The sequence below is a fragment of the Panthera onca genome, chromosome B1, assembly GCF_046562875.1.
Source record: "Panthera onca isolate mPanOnc1 chromosome B1, mPanOnc1 haplotype 2, whole genome shotgun sequence".
In the NCBI taxonomy this organism is placed as follows: Eukaryota; Metazoa; Chordata; class Mammalia; order Carnivora; family Felidae; genus Panthera; species Panthera onca.
In genome coordinates, this window is record NC_138342.1 from 162393466 (window position 1) to 162417169 (window position 23704).

The 23704-nt window shown below is 40.0% G+C and overlaps 1 protein-coding gene across 2 annotated transcripts in view; it reads left to right on the forward strand.

Moving 5' to 3' along the window:
* The window catches only part of IDO2 (indoleamine 2,3-dioxygenase 2), a 68217-nt gene extending 45245 nt beyond the window's left edge, over positions 1-22972 (forward strand). For both annotated transcript variants that reach the window (XM_078445521.2, XM_078445523.2), the window contains 3 exons: positions 12630-12681; positions 19002-19150; positions 20569-22972. In XM_078445521.2, coding sequence (XP_078301647.1) covers positions 12630-12681; positions 19002-19150; positions 20569-20924 — 557 coding nt within the window. In that variant the 3' untranslated portion in view covers positions 20925-22972. The remainder of the gene's footprint in view (positions 1-12629; positions 12682-19001; positions 19151-20568) is intronic.
* The last annotated feature ends 732 nt before the right edge of the window (positions 22973-23704 follow it).

Here is a 23704-nt window from a genome sequence, read left to right on the forward strand (position 1 = left end):
AATGGCAGGTAAAATTACATTTCTTTATAATCTGCAGCCCCTTAACAAGTACTTGAGGCAAATACAGAGTGTACCATTTCTCCAGGAACCCCCTTCTGTCAAAATGTTAATGCCTTACTAGAGGGAAAACAACCTTAGCTTGATAATAGCAAGGCCTCAGGTATCTTAGGCATCCCCTTTAGCATGTCAAAGTCCCTCTGGAGGCTCCCCCCAACTCCATAGTATATAACCAGTCACTCTGCACAACCCCAGTGCAGCATTTACTGCCCAAGGGTTCTGTCCCTGTGCTTTCATAGGATCACCTTTTTGCACCAAAGACACCTCAAGAATTCCTTCTTGGCAGTCAGCTCCAGACCCCCATGACCCCTAAACCCCATTAGTATGAAAGAACAGAAGTGAGTCGTCTGGAAACTCATGAGAGACCCCTCACCCTGTCACACTGCCTGCTGCAGTAAGAGGGCACAGTCCTGTCTGTCACAAGCTTTCCTAGTGCTCATTGTCAGAGTCACTTTCTCAGCCCAGGCCAGCCCAGTGCTCTCTCTCCATTATCCCCTGCAGGAGTCTGGTGGCCTGGGAGATTGCAGGGCTACTTTCCTTGTTTTGTTAAAAAGTTAATTTTCCCACACAGGCATGATTTATTCTAAAAGTTGTATCTGTAGTCACCGCAGTGAAACAGGAGTGCATCAGACTGCATTTTCCAAACAAGGCACAAAATCTTCCATCTCATAGGCTCCTTTCCAATGTGGCTCTGACGTGCCTGTCCTCAAGGAGTGCAGGCTGTGTCCTCACTTGTGGTATTGGTGGGCCTGTGACATGCCCGTAATCAATAGCACGCAGCAGAAGTGATGCTGCGTGAGCTTTGAGGGAAGGCTAGAGGGGGTGATGCAACTGTTACCTTGTATACTGAATCACCACGTAAAAATGCCACCTGCTCTGAGGCCACCATGCTGTGAGTGAGAACACCAGGCCTCACGGAGAGGCCATATGTAGGTGCTCTAGTTGGAAGCTGCCATGGAAGCGAATGAACCCTTGGATGACTCTAGATTTCCACCTTCAAACCGTCCTCAGTCTTCTAGTCATCCACCTGGGGGCCCAAATACTGTGAAGCGCAGTGTGTCCTGTGTCCCGTCCTGTGTCCTGTCCCCTGTGTCCTGTCCAAATTTCTAGCCTGCAGATTCCAAGAGCATCATATACTGGTTGTTTCATGCCCCTCACTTGGGAGTGGTTTGTTATGCAGCCACAGTAAACAGAAAAATGAAATGATAAAAATAACAAATACTAGAAACTTCAAGGGTTTTTTTTTTTTTTTTTTTTTTAAGTTTTAAGTTTTACTTACTAGAGAGAGAGAGAGAGCGAGCACACAGGTTGGAGAGGGGCAGAGAAAGGGAGAGACAGAATCCCAAGCAGGCTCCATGCTGTCAGCACAGAGCCTGATCTGGAACTTGAACTCACGAGCTGTGAGATCTAAGATCGGGACCTGAGCCGAGATCAAGAGTCGGACGCTTCACCAACTGCACCACTCAGGTGCCCCTGGAAACTGCCAGGTGTAAGGAATCACATAAATTGTGTCATTGTGTCTGGTTTGTAGTTGATGACTTTTTTCTCATGATCTTTAGAGCTCAGCAGCACTTTCCCCTCTGCTGCGTCTCCCCCCACACCAAATGGAGCTCATGAATTTTTTTTTTCTTTCTGAGCTCAGCTTTAGCAAGAGTTGTGTGCTCTACTCCCTTCTTCCATAATTACCTCATTTCCAGGCAGGATAGCTTGAAAACATGCCCAACGCAGAGGAGAAGGTACTCTTTATTTTAAGGCTTCAATTTATATTTCTGAGAACCCCCATGTTATCACTGGGCCTTTGCCCAGCCCACAGGTGATTCCACCTCACAACCTTAACCTAGTCCTCAGCGCAGACGGACTCCTCTTCAGGTGGAAGTCCGTCACAGCACTAGACTTCTAGACCACACCCACACTGTGCATTGCTCGCTGAGTGTCAGCGTTGTGCACCTGTAAGATCCGTGTCTAGCTCCCCTTTTCTGGGTGATTTGCAGAGAGCTCAACCAGGCCTGGACATTGTGCTCTGTTGGAAGGCTAAAATATGTTTCCATTTCCAAGCATCCCGATTACACAAGCATGTCTTTTGGCAGATTTCTGAATACCTCCTGTTTCTAAGAGTTAATTTCCTCCTTAGAAACGCTGAGAGATAAATTTCTCTCCAAAATGCCACGGAAAGTTTTGCCTTGTATTTCCTTCTGAATCAACACAGTTTCCATCTTCTCCTTGACAGATTGCTGCCTGTAAGAATTTTTCCTTTAATGATAGCAAGGAGTCAAAATGTTTCCTTCTAAGAGTTTGGCATGTGTTTAAGTCAGGTTTCTTACTCGGTGAGTTGGTACTAAATGATAGTGTGAATTCCTGCTGCTACCCTCTTCTGGCTGGCTCACTTAATTTTGCCTAAGGAAGTTTTCTTCCTAATTTGTAAACTTCCTTTGTCTACAACTGATTGGAAACAAAATTATTGTTTCCATTTTTGTTTATCCTAAAGCTTAAAAGTGGCATGCAGTTAAGATATTTTTAGATTTGTTGAAAGCATTGTTGACATTGTATAAAACAATATTTGGTAAATGTTTTGTTTTGTTTTGTTTTGTTTTTTTGTTTTTTGTTTTTGGTAACTGATAAGTTTTTACTAATTTATAATTAGTAAGAGATACTGTCTAGATGTTGGGAAGCTCTATGATTTGGGCTTATAAACGGCAATAATTAAATTCAGTACCCTTGGTTTATGTTAAGGCATTACGATTTTCTTGGTGAAAGTCATTCCCCCTACCTTCCCAGCCTACTGATTTCTGGATCTTCAGCTCCCTGTGCAGTCTGAAGAAGGTATTGCAGTCAGAACTGTGTACTGATGAGAGAAACCGCTGGTAGTAATAAAAGTTATCCAAAGTTATCAAAGGTTAACTTTGAAAATAATAATAATAGAAAGTAAATAAAGCAAAGTGGAAAATAATCAACACTGGGATTCTTCTCTGCTAAATACTGTGGGATAATAACGACTCCATTCATATTTCTAAAGTTGTCTTCACTCGTGGATTACTTACACATAGTAATCTCAGTATACCCTAGTCACCTGACCCACCATATTTTACCTTGAATCTTATTTTCTCATGTCAATGCATAAAATCAAGAAACATGCCCACACAAAACCAGTTCTCAAAATATTGAAGAGTCCCATGAGTCTTCACAAAAGATGTTTTTAGGCTTACAAGGAAGAATATACATTGCATATCACACATCAAAAATATCCAGAAATCTACAGTGATTATTATTGTTGCATATGGTTAAGATTCACTCAGATTTGCTTACCTATTATAACCTTCTTTTTGCCCTTCACTCCTTTGCACACATCTCTTTTGCTACTAGGATTTCCTCTAGTGAGGACCTGCTGCTGGCTAACTCTCTGGTCTGAAAATTGCCCTGTTTCACTCCAATGCCTAAAGAATATATTTGCTAGCAACAATATTCCTTTAGATGTTGAGTAAATCCGTACAATATCTTTTAGCTTCCATTGTCACTACTAAGAAGTTAGATGTCAGGGAAACCTATCTTTTTCTGATCTGCTTGTGAGTTTCTCTTTATGGGTCTGTGTTGTTCCGTTTATTATGGGTTGGTTTCATTATGCTTCTTTAACTGATACGACTTATCATTCTGGTAAGTCCTTAGCCATCACATCCTCACAAATTGTGCCCCACTCTTTCTGTTTTCCTTCTTCAACTTTAATTGAGGATGTTAGACCTTGATCCACTATCTTCCATTCTCTTCTAGCCTTGCTGTTTTTTCCCCATCTCTTTATTTCTTTGTGCTGCATTAATTCTTCTAATCTAATTAACTCATTGTCAACTGCTTCTAGTCTGTTGCTGAATACATATATTGAAAAGGTTATTTTATTGTCTCATTTCCAGAAGTTATATTTTATTACTATCTAATCTGTTTATTTTTCATACTTTTCTGTTCCCCAGAGACATTTTCAAGCTCACTTTTAGTTTTTTTCAACATACTACTTGTGGCTGTGTCATAATTTGTGTGTGATTCTAATATTGGACACTTGATTGTTTCCTTCTTGTTATTTCTTTTTTCCTATTGTTGGTTGTCAGGTTGTCATGTTTTTTGTGTGTGTGTTTAGGCTTGATTTGTTTTGCTCTTTTTTTTTTGTTTTTTCCATTCTATATAATGCTCATTGTCCTTGGAACATTGTTTGTAGACAGTCTTTTGGAACTAGGGCAGAGAAATATTTGTACTTGGTTCTCCCTGGTTCTTGGGGACATTAAAATTCTGGACCATCTTGAAGCAAGTTCAGCAAGTGAGGGCCCATGTACCAATTAGACAATTTAAAGTTGGGCTAAGAATGTAAAAAAAAAAAAAAAAAATTGGTCACAACTTTTCAGGGACAGATTTTTTAAAATCCTGTTTTGCTCAGTGCCAAGGTGACTTCGATTTTGTCTCTTGGGGGCAAGGAGTGGTGGGTTGGGAGCTCTGATGCACACTGATGTTGAGATATAGGTAGTTGGGACTCCCAGTTTAATATGAACAGGGTCTCCTGTAAAATTCCTCCCCATGGATGGGGCTGGGGTCTTACTTATGACACCTACCATCCAGAGAAGCCACTAAAAGCAAGGCCAGGCATACCTGGATTGGGAAATGACTTCAGGAAAAAGAGGTTTTGCCACCCTAGTTTTCTGCCTCCCATTCTGGGTTCCTGCTTTCCCTTAAAATTTTGCTTGGCAGTTCCTTCCTGTCTTTTCAGCTACTTGATGTCTTTAGGATATTTGCAACCTTTATCCCTCTTTTTGGATTGTTTTTAGTGGAAGGACAGATCTGAATGAAACAACACTCCACTACTGCAAATGAAAGTTTCTTTTTGGAATATCGATTGCATCTCTTCCTTTTTCTCTGTTTTTACCATCGCTTGCTCTGAACTTGGCTCCCATCATCACTTGCCAGGACTCTGCAGTGGTCTTGTAGCAGGTTTCTTGCACAGACAGTTATGACACTGAGGCTTTCTTTCCAGGAAGCAACTTTATTTGTGCCAGCACTGGCTCAGTTGGGTTTGTACCCGAAAAACTGAGCCCCGAATGCCACATGGTGTAGTCTTTTATGCATTTTCTACTTCTTTGTCTCCTATATATGGGTAATGTATAGACATACGGTCTGATTGGGTGGTCTCATGTTACAGGGTCGTGAGGGATGTCACTTACACACATAGCGAGGTTGTCTTCCCTTATCCTGATGTCTTTTCATACCAGATTCCTTAGGGAGGGGACCCTACAACAGATTCTCTTCTGCCCTTTATCTTATCTATTTCCTTCTGTACACAGAAGCCTGAATCAGCTTTTAAAAGTGCACGCTGAAGCACTTTTACTCCCCCAACTCTTCAGTTTCTCTTCTGGCACAGTACAGTAAGGTATCCTCCAGACACATGTGGCTACTGAACACTTGAAAAGTGGCCAGGGTAGCTGGGGAACTAAATTTTTAATTGTATTTAATAGTAGTGAATTGATATTGAAACATAAAAACTGAATCAATATAAAATAGTTGTTTGTTAAACACAGCTTTAGTACTGAATAGGTCATATGTCAGTTAATTGTTGAAAATTAAACATCCAAGTTGAAATGCATTATAAGCGTAAAGTAGATTTTAAGTCTGTAAGGATATAGACAAAATTTCAAAAACTTATCACAAGAAAACATATAATAATTTTTATATTGGTTATCTTTTGAGATTATAATATTTTGGATATGGTGGGTTAGCTAAAATATAGTATTGATATTAATTTTGCCAAATTTTTTTTACCTTTTAAAATATGACTACTAGAAAATTTTAAATTATACATGCCCATCACATTACATTCCTATTGCCCGCACTCGTTTTTCCATTATTTTAAGGATAAGCCAAAATCCCAATCTTTCTGCAAGACCTAGCATGATCTGACACCAGAATATTTTAATTTCAATTTATCTTTATTTGACACCATGCTTTCCTTCACCTATTCTTTCTGACACTAGCTTGTAGTTCCTGCAAAGAACTTCGGTCACAAGCATGGTGTGAAGGTGCACACATGAGTTTTGTCCTTCCACAGTGTCAACTTTAGTCAATCATAAAGCAAAGTTAACCACAGTTATAAAACATGTTCAGGATTCCAAACTCAATGACGTTTCACCATATGATTAAAGTTGGCTTCTTATATGGCACACAGAGCAGGACAGAAGACAACAAGCAAACAAGATAGCAGAAGATAACAAGATAACAGAAGGGTGTAGGAAGTGAACAAACTAAATGCAAAGTTGGTCTGTGGGCACACAGTTGAGATAAAGCCTCAGTCTGGTCCAGGTCAGCTCTTGGCACTTAGTGCTTATTACGTTCAAGTGGGGAAGGATCTCGGTTTTGTTCGGAGATCAATCTGGCAGAGCCTTCAGTGGCAGCTGCCTTTTCTTCGTGGTCAGGCATAGAGGTCATGTTGGAAGAGTCTGATAATTTGCTGCAAAAGTCCTCCCCCCCCCTTACTTTTTTCTTTTCGTTTTAAGTTTCTTTACTTATTTTGAGAGGGAATGAGAGAGAGCACAAGTGGAGGAGGGGCAGAGAGAGAGAGAGAGAGAGAGAGAGAGAGAGAGAATCCCACTCGGGCTCCATGCTGACAGTCCAGATGTGGGTCTCGGTCTCTCGAACTGTGAGATCATGATCTCAGCTGAAATCAAGAGTTGGATGCTTAACCCACTGAGCTACCCAGGTGCCCCTGAACCCTCTCCTTTTTAAATGGATTTAATGGTTCTTGGGCCCCTGCAGACCTCCTCTGGTCCTGCTTGTTTTCAGTTCTGGGCTGTCAGGGCTGATGCTGGTCGGGACAATGTCTCGTAGCTGTGGTACCTTCGACTACTTGCGTCATTGTTTGATGCAGTCTCCTGCTTGACATGAGAGAATCCATTTTGTTCTCTACAACTTCCTCTACTTCAAGGCTTGTTTATGCACTATTTCTTCTGTTTCAGACATTCTTTCCCATTCACCCTCTGCCTGGTTCACACCTACTTATGCTTCAGATTTAAGTAAGCCCTGGTTTCATCCAGACACATAGAGCTGCTTACACCTTACTAACAATGCTACTAAATCTGGAGAAAGAAGAAGGTGCTAGAGCAGTCACAGCAACAGAAGAGACCAACAAGAGACATCAAGGAAAAGGACTAAGAAATGGCAGGGTATAGGTATGATCAGAGACAGAAGGAGGTGTCCAGGATGTATATAAGATTTCAAAGCTGGTTAAAAAAAAATCATGATACCCCTGGCAAAGATTTGTCACTTGAAAGGTTGAATCAAGTTCTGCTTGATGGGTTGATTGATTTTCAAAGTAAATGGGCACACGGAGGAAGGATGATGAGCTTGCTTTGAGATATGTCATGCTTAAGGTGATGGTAAGACATTTAGTGGAAATTCGTGGCTTTGACAGTTGGAATTACACGAAAAATTTACTGCCCGGTGGTCGTGGCCATCAGATGTATGGTTTGATTATGCATCGACAATGCTTTGTTGTAGGTGTCAGTAATTGAGCACCTGTTGTGTTACTTTCCTGAGTGGGACCATATGAATATTACTAAAGTAATGTGAAAATATTACAGTAATTCAGGGGCTGTGGTTTTATAGCGCTTGATCCAAAGCAAGGATTTGCTGAGTTTTCATTTGTGTAGAGGCTACTTCTCAGTATAAAATCTAAATCTCTACCCCTGCAAACTTTAAAAAGCAAGTTTCCTTAGTTTTCCAAACTAATGCTTATGACACAGAATTATGATGAGTGTAAATGAGTCAAAGGCAGATGTTCTATTTCTCTAGAGACTCACTTAGATTTAAAAGAAAAAGGTGCTTGACCAAAATGTTTTGTGTTTTGCTGAACAACAACCTTAGAAACACTGGATGATGGCTAGCCAGGCAGTAAATGAACCTGCACTTGGCCATCTGGGCAGAAGCTGCAGTCCTTGGTGTCATTTTCCTGCTCTTCTAGGAAGCCACATGGAGGGAAAAAGAGGAGATGTAACTCAGGTGTGTTCTTAGATCCTCTGTGTCATTGGCTTTTAGGAACTGCCCTTTTCTTAGCCAAAATATGCACACATTAGACCTAGAAGTAAGAGTGCATACGTGGTTCTCTTACCTTACCAGATCACTGTTAATTGAGGAGGAGGTTCTCTACTTGGTATTTTCTGAACACCGTTCAGAGTCAGTTGCCAAAATATATTTCCAAGTAATTTGTTCTTTTTTATGATTTTTTTCCTCTGTTAAAATTCTCATTGTGTTCATGTGTTGTTGTCTTAATTTCATTGAATTGTCTTATTATGTTTTCTTGTAGTTTACTTAGCTTCCTTAAAACAGATATTTTGGGGGCATCTAGGTGGCCCAGTTGGTTGAGTGTCTGACTCTTGATTTCACGTCATGATTCCAGGGTCGTGGGATGGAGGCCTGTGTGGGGGCTCAGTGATAAGCATGGAGCCTGCTTAATATTCTCTCTCTCTTTCCTTCTGTCCCTCTTCCCTGCTCACACTCTCTAAATAAATAATAAATTAATTAAAAAAAATATTCTGAATTGTTTTTATCAGGCAAATCACAGGTCTGCATTTCTTTAGGGTCAGTTACTGGGAAATTATTTTTTCTTTTGGTAATGTCATGTTTCCTTGATATTTTGTGCTCCTTGAAGCTTGGCATTGCTGCAGGAATTATGTGAAGAAGTTATTTATTCACTTTCTCCAGTATTTACTGACTGGTTTCAGGAGAGAAACACCTTCCATCAGCCCTGGCAGGGATTCTGAGGCCTCTCTTGGCAAAAGTTTTAATTGCGTATGCCTTCTCTAGGTCTGCAAAGTCAGGCCAGGTGCTGACCACCTAACATTGGCTTTCCCTGGGGCAGTGTTTAAGGCTCAGGTCGTGTGCTTTCTCCCAGTCCCATAGAATCAGCCACCTTGCTGGAGGAGCTCACGAATCAACAGCAGAGGCTCACCCTTTCTGCTTTCAGCAGTGCACGCAAGGAGCTGGCCAGAGTGGGTGAAGGTGTAGCTGTGAGACACCCTGAGCACTAGGGGCACCCGTGGCTAGTTGGGGTGATCTGCGGGTGAAGCATTCCCAGCATCTCATGGGAGGGGTTCTTAATGGAATCTGTGAGGCGATCAGTATAATCTGCCTCCCTTTAATCCCCCACCCCCCAGCCAAAAGCCCTATGTGGCATTCTCCTAGTCCCTCCCTACCCCCAGGCTCCTCTGCTCCCTAGTTGTGCAGGACACCTCAGTGTTCTGGATGGGATGGGAAAGAAGTGGGTCTGCGTGGCGGCATTCCTTGCAGCTGGGGAAGCCAGGCACGCAATCTTATGCTCTCATTTTCCCTTACTGGAAAAATCACAGCCCTAGGAGATCTCTTAGCACTGAGCTGTGCTGCCTTGTGGAAGGGGTGATGTGAGCACAGTGAAATGTTCTTACCCTCTTCAATTCATCCAGTTCTGGATCTCTTTGCTCAGTGGTGTGCTGGAAATTCCCCACTGAATTCCTGGACTTTCACAAAGGCCCTCTTGTCTGTGTGTGATTGTCTAAGCCAGTGTTCTTTGTGGGAAAGACAGTAGAAAACGTTTATTTTACCATGATGTTGATGTCACTCCTGCATTCCCTGATTTAACTGTCTTCTGTGTGTGTGTTTGTGTGTGTGCGTGCGTCCTTGTGGGTGCTCACCACGCATGTTCCTCTTTTGTGAATGCATGTGTTTCCTTATATTTCTAATGGTCTTTTATCTTTTCCTTCCTGATTTTTTAAAAGTTTTTTGTAAACCTCAGAAGCCTGATCTTCATTAGTTATATGTGTTGCAAATATTGTGGTTTGCCTTATGACTTTTGAAAGCAGAAGTTCTTAATTTTCGTATAGTCAAAGTATCTGCCATTTCTTTTGCAAAAGTCTGTGTTTGGGGAAGTCTTACATAAGATATTATTTCATAATCATAGTTGATAAGTATATTTTCCTGCATTTTCTTCTGAAATTGTTGTTTTGTCTTTCACATGTTAGTCCTTAATTCACATATAATTGTTATCTATATGTAATATGACAAAGGAAATAAATTCAGTGTCCCTTCTTTGAAGAATCACTAATCTGCAATATTAGCACTGTTTTATAACAGATTTTCTTAAATGACTGGCTCTGTTTCCAGGTTTCCTACTCTTTGTCATTGTTTACCTTTCCCAACAGAGATATCATTTGTCTTCAGAACTATAGCTTCATAGTATCTCTTTCAGGTGAAGAAAACCCGTCTCTTGCCCTTCTTTCCCAGAGGTGCCTGTACTATTTCCAACATTTTGTCTTTCATGTAAACAATCAGCTTTTCAAACTGCTCTGAAAAAAATCTCTATTAAAGTTTTTGCTAGGGCGTCTGGGTGGCTCAGTCAATTGAGTGTGCCATTTCGGCTCAGGTCATGATCTCATGGTTCATAAGTTCAAATCCTGCATCAGCTCACTGCTGTCAGCTCAGACCCCGCTTCGGATCCTCTGTCCCCCTTACTCTCTCTGACCCTCTCCCACTCATTCTCTCTGTCTCTCTCTCTCTCAAAAATAAACATTAAAAAAATTTGCTGCTGTTGCATTAAATCTGTATATTAATTTGGAGAAAATTTACATGATTTTGATATTATATCCAGTCTTTCTGCCTTATGATCAAGGCAGATGGACAATCAGAGAATACCACAGAAACACTAAGTAAGGTAGTCGGACAAGGTACTGGAAATCATGCCTTCATATTATTGGATGTGAACTAAAACTTATCCAGATAGATAACTCTTTTTTAGATACACTTCTTCTCTTTGATACTGATACTGAGGTTTTTGTCCATCAGTAGAGACAAATTTTTTCTTGAATTTCTTAAATTTTCTTTAATTTCGTTCAAAATAAGAGACTTTGATATCTTCTTTTTTTTCATAGTTACTTTATTTTTTGTTTCTAGTGAACATGGTATCTTTGATTTTAACTAACTCCTGTTTGTTACTGGTTTATAGAAAAAATTCTTATTAATTAATTCTAATTATTAATTCTAATAGTTCTAATGATTATCTGCAGATTATCTGGGTCTTCTATGTGAAAATCATATTATTTGAGAATTATTTTGTTCCTTCATGTATAATAATTATAACTTTTATTTCTTTAAATATATATATTTTCCTTATTCTTCTGGCTAAAATTTCTAACACCGTATTGTTGAATGGATGTGTTGATCCTTGTTTTGTTCCACATTTTTAAATACTTATTTTTAATCTTTCAAGTATAAAATGTATACTTGAAATGGCTTTCTGTGGATTCTTTTTATCATTTCAAAATTGTTCCTCTTATTCCTAATTGGCTAATTTTTTTATTTGTTTCAATCATAAATGAATATTTTTACATCTATTGACTTTTTTTACACTAAAATTATTTTATATCTATTGGCTAATGATTTTACTTTAGAAGATAAAATACTAAATTATTGCTAGTCACTACTGTTTCAGAGAAAATTTGTACATAATGCTTAGCATTTTTGTGTGAATAGGGCACCAGATGGGAGAGACATGGAAATAGGGCCCAATAAAAGGCCAGCACATGGAACATTGTCACAGAATTCTCTCTACTCAGAGAGAATGTGACACCACTCAGGAGCATTGGGAAATGCTGGGACCAAAGGAATATCTGAATTACCTGAGCCCATGGGCCTTCAGAGAACATAGAGATAAAGGAACAGAGACTAGGTATGATGGTAGAAAAGATAACTGATGGTATAGAGATGACATTATTTGGGTCTCATAAAAAAGATGTGGATTTTTTTGTTTTTCTTTTGCTGTGTTGTTTTGTTTTTTCTCAAAGAGAAACAAAGAAACATAGACAGGATCCAGGTAAAAGAAACATACCAGCTCACAGAGGGGCCCCATTATGTGAAGAAGAGAAAACAATCTTCATAAGTTAATGAAAAGAAATTTAGTACAAATGTGAGGACACCCTTCTTTATATACAAGTTAATAAACTAGTGGAATAAGTTATCCCTAAGCAGTGGCTTAGAGCCAAAAATAGCTGCACAGATTAATGAATGCAGCTTAACGTGGAGCTAAATGAGCCTATATCTGACCTGGTGTGGCGGTCCCTGGGCAAGAGCCTCTCCACTCCTCCATCCTTGGTTGCCTATATAGAACTTCGCTTGAGCATTGACAACTTGAGTTTTCCTCTCTTGTGAAAGCCTGGACAGAGGTGATTCTTTTTCTCTGCTTTTTTCCTTTCTATTTCCTACATTCTCTCAAATATCATGTCTGTTTAAAATATTAATTTTTCAAAGATGGCCTTGATCTCTTCTTTTGTAGTTATTAAGTCCAGAAAAGGGAAGCACCACAAATAGAAAAGGGCAGCATTTGGAATAGTTTAAAAGTTTGGCCAGTGCCAGTGAGGGGGCTACAGAAGAGAACATTCCATCCCCCTCTTGCTGCTGCCTTCCTTCCAGGTTTCCGTGCAGATCAGATAGAGGGGGTGGCCCCAAGAGAGCAGCAGGACCCGTGCACATGTAACCAATTGCTTTTTTTGCCTGTAGTAAAGTTCACATTTTGATTGCTTCTCCAGATTATGTTGATCCAGACATATTTTATGCAGTCATCCGGATCTTTCTCTCTGGGTAAGTACAGTTCAACTGCTTTCCTGCATGAGACCTCTGTAGCATATTCCAAACTTATGAGGCAGAAGCTTCCTATAGTAATAAACACACTAAGAAACCTTGCTAACAAAGTGATCATTTGGATCCATTCTTGGATAAAAGAGGTGGGGTACCATCTGCAGGACAAATGAATATTTAAGGTCAGAATAATTGTCCTTAGGCCACCATATTACATTCATTTGTATTCACTTAGAATCCCATATTGATGGCAGAAAAAAAAAGCCCACTATGTAACCACAATGCTCTCTCATTTATATCCATTCTCTTCCCCTGTTACTAAGGCTAATGGGAACATAGAAAGTAACTTGCCAGCCTTCTTCTAATGTTCTTGGAAGAGTTACCCCAAGTCATTTGTTCATATTTGTGGGTCTCTTCTTTTGTCACATGGACTGTAATTTTTCCAGATAAAGAACTCTACCCTTAAATTTCTTCCTTTAGATACACTAATTATACCTTGACATGTTTTAATCAAATTGCTTTCCCATTCACATTAACTGAGAGAAATTAAGTTTGTTTGTTTATTTTTTTAATAGTGAAAAGTAGAGGTAGTGAATGGATGAGGTGAAAAATTTGACATAGGGCTCACCTAGTGTTCCATCTTGATACCCAGGAGGTGCCGAATTGCTATAGACAGAAAGAATATGAAGTTGCACCTGGAAGGGACATGGGTGCAAGAAGGGAGTGACAACATGAACCCAGTGTTTTTTCTAGATTGAGTGGATCTGGACAGTCCAAGGGGACGCCAGCCTGGGTGGGCATTCCTCACTCTAGGGAGTAGAGAGGGGAAGCAGGAGGGTCTCTAGAGAATAACTTGAGGTTAATGGGTTCCTGGTTTATGAGGAAACAAGAAAAATGGTGAAGAGTGTGGAATGGAATTGGGAGTGTTTCTCAGAATTCAGACTTTTGCTGTATACCCATTCGATCCCAAAATCCTCCCCAGAGAGGTTATCTGTGCTCAGAACTCTTCTTGTTGTGTGCACATTTTACATGTAATCAGGGTTAAGACAAAGATATGATTGTGCAATAGTGATTCTAGCAACAAATGTAAAACAAAATATGCAGATATGTTTTGGTAAAATTAGAGGAAAAAAAGTCTTTTAAACATTTTAAATACATTGGGGTTTAAGAAGTACCTAATTCTGGAAAATCTCTTTGTGTTTCACTTTGCTCTCTAAATGTGTATTAGTCTTCCATTGTTACATAACAAATCACAAACATAACAGAAAACCATAACAAAAAACTGCTGTTTTAACAAATTAAGACAGCAGTTTTAAACAACATACATTTATTATCTTACATTTCTGTAGACCAGAAGGCCAGGCAAACTCAGCTTGGTTCTCTGCTTAGGGTCTCAAAATGCTGAGGTCAAGCTATCTGCTGGGCTGAGCTATTATCAGGAGAACCTGGGGAATCATTCACTTCCAAACTCGTTCAGGTTTTTGGTAGAATCCAAGTCTTCGTGGTTTTGGAACTGAGGCCTCTGTTTTCTTGCTGGCTGTCACATAGGATCTGCTCTCAGCTTAGACTTCCTGCAATCCTTATCACACGGTATCCTCCAATGCAGCAATGACACTTCCAATCCTTCTAGTACTTAAATCTCTCTGATTTCTCCTTCTGCGACTAGCCAGAGAAAAACTCTGCCAAGGTCTTATGTTACTAGATTCAGCTCGCCTAGACAATGTAGAGTAACTCCCTATGTTAAAGTCAACTGATTAGTAACCTTAATTATATCTGCAACGCCTCTTTTGCCTTGCTGTATATCATATTGACAGGTATTGATAGCTTATAATATGAACAGTTCTAGGAATGAGAATGGAAATCTTGGGGCTATCTTTTTCAATTTCTGCCTATCATGATTAAATGTTCACTAGAGGGTGATTATGTTTTCATTAAAATAAGTTCTGGGTCAGTGATGCATTTTATCTGTGATCTACATAAACGCCTCCCGTCGGTCTGAGCCTCAAAAATATTTCTCATGTAGTGCAACTAAGTGACCAGCACCAAATCTTAAATGTATTGAAGGTGTTGATGGCCAAAATCATCCGGATTTTTGAGAGTTCCCAATGGGATTGTCTTAGAAAATTGAAATCTCCTCCTATGTTCTTGATGTGTCCCATGTTTGATTTATTGTTTTCATTTACTTTTTAAAAACATTTTTATTTAGGCGTTTCATCATTTGTAGATTAAACTTATTCTTTCCATTTCCCACTCACATTAAATTTCACATGGAAGTTAGCCCCTGTGGAAAAATGTCATTTCTTTCTTTTTTTTCTTCTGTTTATATTTCTTGGATTTCCTAAAAATAGGCTATGAGAAAGACTAAAAATAACCTTGCCTACAGAGATTTGAAAGGAAAGTAATTGCTTTCCTTTATAATCATTAGTTTGGGCCTGAGAGTGTATGGGACTGCTCAGAGAAACCCTATTTCCCTCCCTCAGACCAATTGTATCACAGGTGGAGAATATAGCTTTTGAAAGTAGATCCCCTTGTTTTATCTTTTTTGACTTACATTCTGGTGTCTTCTCTGTCACATTCAATGTGGCTTTAACACATCTGCTTCATGTTGGGGCACCAAAAAAATATTGATGTCTCCTGGCCATTTGAGCATCTGATGGTTCTTTAAAGCTGGCGGGTCCTTTCCAGAAAAACATTTGGGTTTATATATTCTAGATATATAACACAGAATTATAGAATAATAGTTTTTTCATTCATTCATTCATTCATTCATTCATTAATCAACTATTTAGTGAGTGCTTACCATATGCCAGGCACAGTTCCTGGTGCAGGGAATGTTGCAATAAAACAAAACAGCAACTCCATTCTTGTGGAGCTTACATTTTAATGGTGGGAATCAGATCATGCAAAAATAAATATAATTTAAAAAGTATTATACAATATATGTTACAACAATAAGTGATACGGGAAAATGTAAAGTAGGATACAGGGCATCATGGAGTATTAGGGAGAGGTGGTGTAAGTTTCTTACTTATTTATTATGGTCTGGGAATGCCATACTTCATTTGTGCAGATAACTGAAGGCAGTGAGGACTAAGCTACCTGGATACTTGTTACAAGCAAAAGGAATAAAAATTGCAATGGTCCTGACATTGGAGCATCCTTGTCATGGAGGAATTGTTGCAAGGAAGATAGCAGCACTGGAATGCAGTTTGTATGGGGGAGAATGAGAAAGATACAAGTGACAGCAGAAGACCAGATCATGTCAGGGCTTGTTGGCTACTTTCTGAGAGACAAGGGCAGCAGAGGCAAGTCTGGAGACAAATGAAATGATCTGTCTTAATTCAACTCATCGCTCTATTTTCTAACGTGGAAAATAGATAATTTAAGAGCAAGAATGGAAGACAGGAAAACGTTCAAGAAGCTATGCCCACAATCAGGGTGATGGCTTGGACTAGGGTGGTGGCCGAAGAGGCATTGAGTAATGTTCAGTTCTGGAAATGACTGAAAGTAGAGTTGATGGGATCTGCTATTGGTTTGCAGGAGGAAGGAAGAAAATGGGATCAGTCGAAGATGACTCTAGGGTTTTGGCCCAATCCACTGAAAGAATAGAGCTGCCATTTTCTCTGATGGGGAAGACTGTAGGAGGAAGAAATTTGGCAAAAGGGAGGGGATATCTGGAGCTCAGTTTGGGACATGTCCATTTCTGTGGAGATATCTGTAAGCTGGCAGTTTAATATATGAGTCTGGAATGTAGGGGAATGGTCCAGGTAGAAGTGTACATTTTTAAAGACTCCTAATATAGTTGGTTTTTAGATCAGTGAAGTAGATAAGAGCACTTGGGAAGTAAGAGTAGCAAGAATCCCATAAACTGAGCTCTGAGAAAGTCCAACACCTAGAAGTGGTCATGATGAGGAGGGACTGTTGAAAGAGACCAAAGTGACCATCTGAGATCATCCACAACATGGCAGAGACAACCCTGAACCAGTGTGACCACTGCCTCTCTTCCACTTACTCACGTTTTCAATATGTCTTACCTATTTCCAAATATTTCTAAAATGCTGTTTAGAAATTTCATTGGAGCAGTGTCCTGAACTCTGACAAGTCATGAAAATTCTCTGGAACCCATTTAATTATGCAGCAGCTTTAGGAAGTAGGTGCAAATTAGGACTAAGTCTCAGGAAGGTGTGTACAAATGTACAAAATAATGAATGGAGGGAGCGGGATTCCAGCTCACTCTAAATAATGTAAAATGGCTAATATTTAGCAAATGCTTAATATGTTCCAGGCACTGAGCAGGTATTATTTTAATTAGCTCCCACGATAACTCAATAAGGTAGATCCTAATATCACTTGGATGAGGAACTAGAGGCTCAGAGAGGTTAATTAACCAAGGCTCACAGTTAATAAATATCAAAGTTGAGATTAAATTTTCTATCTGCCTGAAACAGAGTCCTCTCACCCAACAGCTACCTCATGTTCTCCTCTTATGATCAGACTCCTTCCTTTGCTCTCCCCCTGCTCTGCTGTCTATGCCTCATCTGTTTCCAGAGTGATGTCACCCCACCTAAAAAGGCCACTTTGACGTTCATCCAGTGGAAACCGTAGAACGGCTGACCAAACCATTCTCCAATGCAAACAACCCAGCTCCTTATAGCATTTCCTACCATAAGGAAGTATTTGACAAAGGTCATGAACAGCCAGCTGAGCAGTCTGGCTACAGTTTTTTTTATGTGTGTGATGCATTTTCCTTCTCTTGAGCAAAATGACTTTTAGAATTATAGGAAGAAGATGAGACATCACTGTAAGCCTGTTATTTAAACTGTTCACAGCAGGGACAGTGGCTCATTCCTGGCAATAAGAGAAAAAAGATTCTATTCCTTAGTAAAAGTGGAAATCCATATGTGGGGGTCTTGAGAAAATGAACATAGAAAAGTATAAGTTTGGGATTTAAGTTCTGGTTTTCCCATTTTTGAACAGTGTGGCCCTGGAGAATTAACTGCTCAGAGCCTTTGTTTGCTTATCTGTAAAATGGGTTTTTAGACACCTGCCTTGATCTACTCAAAAGAGGTCAAGTTAGAAAATGAAGGTGAGGGGCACCTGGGTGGCTCAGTCGGTTGTCCAACTTTGGCTCAGGTCTTGATCTCACAATTTGTGAGTTCGAGGCCCGCTATGCTGACAGCTCAGAGCCTGGAGCCTGCTTCAGGTTCTGTGTCTTCCTCTCTTTCTCTATTCCCTTCCCCTGCCTGTGCTCTCTCTCTTTCTCCCAAAAATAAATAAATAAACATTAAAAAAAGAAAATGAGTGTGAAGAGAGTTTATAGACTAACACATTGGAAGTACAATAACGTGTTCTTGGTGCTATTGTTTATCTTATGGAGTCACCACATACATTCTGTAATTGTTTAAGACTCTATAAAAAATGTGACAGAGAAATGAGTAAAATAGTTGGAGGTAGAACTAGGGGTTTTCAGACACAAAAAGGCAAAGAAATGGAATCAGGGAGACAGAAGGGGAGAAGAAAGGAGATAAGAGAGGAGAGGAAGCAGGGAAAACCCACTTCATCTGAGCAAGACCAGAGCCTCAATTCCAGTCCATCTACCTGTCCCTCTGGTAACCTGCAAGATTGTATTGTGTTCTCTTTGTTGCTGCCCTCATTATCAACACGTGCTGTCAAGAATGTATTTGACAAAGGTATTCCCACAAAGTCATGCATTATTTAACACTGGTAGTTCAACATGACAACTGTTAAAACTGTTACAGGGAAAAGCAAAGGGGCGTGTGTGTGTGTGTGTGTGTGTGTGTGTGTGTGCTTACTTACAAAGCTCTACTTGTGGAGTTAAAGGTATCAGGTGATTAAGGTTGAGATGAGCAGAAGGAGTGAAGATTATTCCAGAACCCCTAAATTATTCCTATTGAGCAGCACTGATGTCATCTTTATGACTGAATTTTTCTAATAAATATGTCATAGGATCAATGTCAAGGATTCCTTTACTCTTCTGGGATAATCCTCCAACTGGGGAAAGGAAGGGCTGTATTCAATCTTTATGACTGAATTTTTCTAATAAATATGTCATAGGATCAATGTCAAGGATTCCTTTACTCTTCTGGGATAATCCTCCAACTGGGGAAAGGAAGGGCTGTATTCAATGGCCTGTTATGAAGTTGAAGTATGCTTAAGTATATATTCTACAAAGATACCCAGTCTTTTGCTCTAAAAACACCGTTGAAATTGTGTTTGCTTTCTTACTCACTGTTGCTGTATCAGAAAATATGCTCTTAACTCCTAGCACCCACTTCTTCTCTTTGACTTTTACTCTTGCTTAGATGGAAGGATAACCCAGCAATGCCGGTGGGGTTGATCTATGAAGGAGTCTCCCCAGAGCCCCTGAAATACTCTGGGGGGAGTGCAGCTCAGAGCACAGTGCTTCATGCCTTTGATGAGTTCTTAGGCATTTGTCACAGCAAGGAAAGTGGTAAGTCAGACATTTTCTTTTTCTTTCTGTTCCTTAACAGGGAGGAAGAACAGAAATGTATTTACCAATTGATAAGACCAAGTGTAAATTAAAATGTCATGAAATCTATACTTCTCTAAGTCAACCAGGAGGCTGTATGCCTGCCAGATGTTATTGTGTCAAGTCAGTTAATATTTGATCTCAGCAGGATATTGGGTTTCCATTTCCATATCTTAAAACATTGCCATATATCCAACTGTTCCCCACAGTTTTGTTTGGATCCTAGGCAGTAGCCTGCTTTGTCTAAAATGGGGGAGAGATCCAGAGTTTGAAGACTGTGGAATTAAGTTACAAAGTCTGGATATGGCTGATGATGGGTCTGAGCTCCTCACCAAAGCCCTTCCCCATAAAAATGCTGCAACTTCAAGTCAAGTCTATTTAGACCAGAAGATAGGCCTACCAGTTTAGAAGCTTGAAATTGTTCATTTCCTTACCTGCCAGCATCAAGCTGATGTTTAACAGCTGCAAAAAGGCACTTCAGAGTATGGCATTTTCAAGTCGGATTTAGGGGTAAAAATGACTAGAATTTGGTGTGCAGTCAAATAGCATCCAGTCTCATCCACAAAAGTCACTTATCAACTATGATGATATTAAACACATAATGAATTTCTTATAAATGATCAATCTATCTGTATTTCCTATAAATATCTATTGATTTGATTTTTAAACAACTTGACTTCAAGAGGCTATTATTACAAAAACAGTTGCTCATTCTTTTTTTTTTATTAAAAAAATTTTTTTTACATTTATTTATTTTTGAGAGACAGAGAAAGAGCACAAGTGGGAGAGGGGCAAAGAGAGAATGAGACACAGAATCCGAAGCAGGCTCCAGGCTCTGAGCTGTCAGCACAAAACCCGAAACAGGGCTCCAACCACAAACCGTGAGATCATGACCTGAGCCGAAGTCGGACGCTTAACTGACTGAGCCATCCAGGCGCCCCAACAGTTGCTCACTCTTTATTTTCTTGCCCTTATAAATTCTATTACTTTCCCCTTCCTTAGCACTCTCCAAACAAAGCAAAATTCAGGAGAGTATTTAGCAAATCGGTTTAAGGGTTTATGCCTTACATTTGTAGATATCCCTCATGATGATAGTCTCATCAGGATACTTTGCCTACCTTGGGTATATGATACATATTTACACATTGACTGGTAGATATGGTTCCAACTCAGTTATCTGAGATGTACTTGCTTCTTTTTTCCTTCCCCATCAATATTCAGGAATGTAGTATTTGTAGTCTACCAGCAAAAGAGCCAGCAGAGTGGATTGGAAAGTTAGATGACAGCAAGTTTTCATTGCACTGATGTCTGGAAAACCAGACAGGCTCTTGCATCTTTCCATGTGGAGCTATGACATAGTTCTGGTTTGTTTCTTTCAGCTGATTTTCTGCTCAGGATGAGGGAGTACATGCCTCCTTCCCATAAGGCCTTTATAGAAGAAATTCACTCAACTCCTTCACTGAGAGACCACATTCGGTCCTCTGGAAATGGCCAACTTCTGACAGCCTATAACCAGTGTGTGGAGGCCCTGGCGGAGCTACGCAGCTATCACATCACTGTGGTGACCAAATACCTCATCACAGCAGCCACCAAAGCAAAGGGCAGGAGGCCGAACTATGTCCCTGGGCCACCACTAGCCCTAGAAGAGAGGGGCACAGGTGGGACTGTAGTTCTGAGCTTCCTGAAGAGTGTCAGGGATAAGACCTTAGAGGCAATTCTCCACCAAAGTGATTAAGAGACTGCCCTCTTCCCAAGAATGCAAAACCAGAAACTCGGGTTTCCCCTGGCCCTTTCTCCCACTGGAGGGCACGTAGGCCTGGAAAATGAGAATGTCTGGAATTATCTGACAGGAACCTCAGCCCTGTTTATGTTCCTGCTCTACAGAACACCATCTTCTCCCTTGTTGAGAGCTGTTAGTCTTCACAGAGGAGAATTTCCATGGCTAGTCAGAAATTTTCCTTTCCCTATCTAATTACTGGTTAATAGCAAACAGCTTTGGACACTTCCTCATTCAGAACCCCACAGAGGAGCCCGTGTACCCCTGTTCTATTTTCAAATAATAGAAAATCAATCTAAATTTCAAAAAACAAATCAAATTGCCTGTGGACAGATCCCCTTTTTGATTTCTTTAAAAAGCAAATTAAATACTCATGCATGCATTCATTCATTCAGTCAGTCAACGACATTACGTTCCTACTGAGCACTGGTTTAGGGATTAGAGCAGAGAATTTTTGTGGTCCCCATCCAGCTCTCCTCTCCCTGAGTGTGCTGAGTTTGTGGCAGGAGGTTGGAAATGCTCCAGTGGCGATGTGGAGGAAAGAGGAGGCTCACATAAGACTTGGAAGTCACCAGTGTAACAATGAATAGTTAACGATGTGGGAACGAACGGATGAGGCTCTTTGGCATAGCTCATCAATTTGCAAATTCTGTTTTAGTTTCATTCTTTATTTTTGGAAGAATGATTCTTTCTTCTTACACCGAAAGTTTATAGTTGTAAAATGAATTAATTGACCCATTGGAAGTAAATGATCGAAACAGGAATAAATAGTAAACTCACATGTTTAGTTTACAAATAAATGTAACTTTTTATTGATTTATTTTCTATCTCAAGATCTCATTTCATCTGATAGCAAAAGCTAGAAAACTTTAATCTTGCCAATTTAAGATAAACTCCATTAATTTAGGCCTGCCCCCCTTCCCCCGCCCCACACTGTGCGCACACACATATATCTGGGACAGTATCTACATTCCACAGGGCCAATCTAGTATCATGGCCTCAAGGAGAAGGACCTGATCATCAGGAACAGCCTCTGCCCAAGTTAGCATCTGCTGAGCAGTTCCCCTCCCCATATGAGTACTGGTCAAATGGAGCTTGCAGCTTGTTTAATCCTTTCAAACAAGCCTTTCAGATTACTCAGCCTTCAAAGTCTTGTCATATCACTTGGAAAAACATCTGACCACTTCCAACATTGCCCAGGCCCTTAAACCCCACTTTTACTGTATATATAGTGAGGGGGGGGGGGAGAGAAATTTTAAGAAATTGGCTTATGTGATTATAGAGGTTGGAAATTCCAAAATCTGCAGGGTAGACCAGCAGCCTGGAGACTCAGGGAATCACCATCTAAAGACTGACTGCTGGTAGAATTCCTTTCTGCTCAGTGAAGGTCAGTCTTTGTTCTATTCAGGCCCTCAACTGATTGGGTGAGGCCCACTCACATTATGGACAGCAATCTGCTTTACTCAAAGTCCATTAATTTAAATGTTCGCCTCATCCAAACAAAATACCCTCACAAAACCATACAAAATAATGTGTCACCAAATATCTGGGTATCATGGCCCAGCCAAGATGACATAGAATTAGCTATCACAAGCCTCCTTTACAAGAAAGTGAATTAGGGTAAAGTTATGGTATCTGATACACACCCTCCCCACATTTCTATTAGAGAAGAATCCTCTTTTGTAATGATGGACAGGAGGTACAAAAATGATGTATAGTTTCTCCCTAAGAGATGCTGGGAAGGGATACAGGCAGTACACTGGATGGAAACCCCTAGAGAGAAGGATGGAATACTGCCCACAAAAATCTGACTATATTGACAGCTAAAGGCTCTTTATACCAGGTGATCTGTGTAGAATGAAACCATTGTCTCTTTTAATAAAAATAACAACCCGCTGTTTCGAGGTTGACCTTATAGGGCTAATCTTCACCTGGGAAGGGGGCAAAGCCTTAAAGTCTTAAACCTTGTACATAAGAGTCACCTTCACCTAACCCCCACCCCCACCCCCCCCACCCCCCCCCGCCACACACACACACCTAAGCCTTCTGGGGACAAGGGGCCACTGATTCTTTTTTATCCTGTGCCCAAGTGCAGTTAGGATTAGTTTAGTAATTTTTAGAAGACATTAGAAAAGACTCAGGGATGATTTTAAAAGCAAGCCAACAAAAATCATAAAGGAACACCAGTTAGATGGCATGAGCAACATTCAGTCTTCATGCTGTGGGGCACAGAGACCCTATACTTTCCTTAGACTGCATGCAGGTGAACAGGATCCCCAAACTCTCAATTTACAGAATGCCCAGGAAAGACAGTCTCAGAGACTGAGTTTTTCTTCCCTTGTTGTTAGTCTGAAATTTGTTTTTTGTTGTTTCAATACAATCTATATAGGGTTAAAATAAAAATAAAACTAAACACCAACCATAAAGAAATGCTTGAAACCTGTGAGATCCTATCCAATTTCAGATCTGGGATATAAAACTTTCAGTACCTGAAAGCAATTATTTCTTCCACAACAGTGAATTTCACCCGCCAAATTCTGTCTTGCATTTTCTTATGCACAGATGTCCTATTTGCTTTGCTAATGGAAGAAACACTCTTCTCTTTCTTTGTTCACTTAACAGTAAACTTAATAAAGAAGTCGGATATCATTGCTTTCTGAAATGCAATTGCTAGTTAATTTTTGCAGTTTAGCAGCTGCTTCTCAGCAACATTAAAAACTGAGTTTTTGGATGTAAGC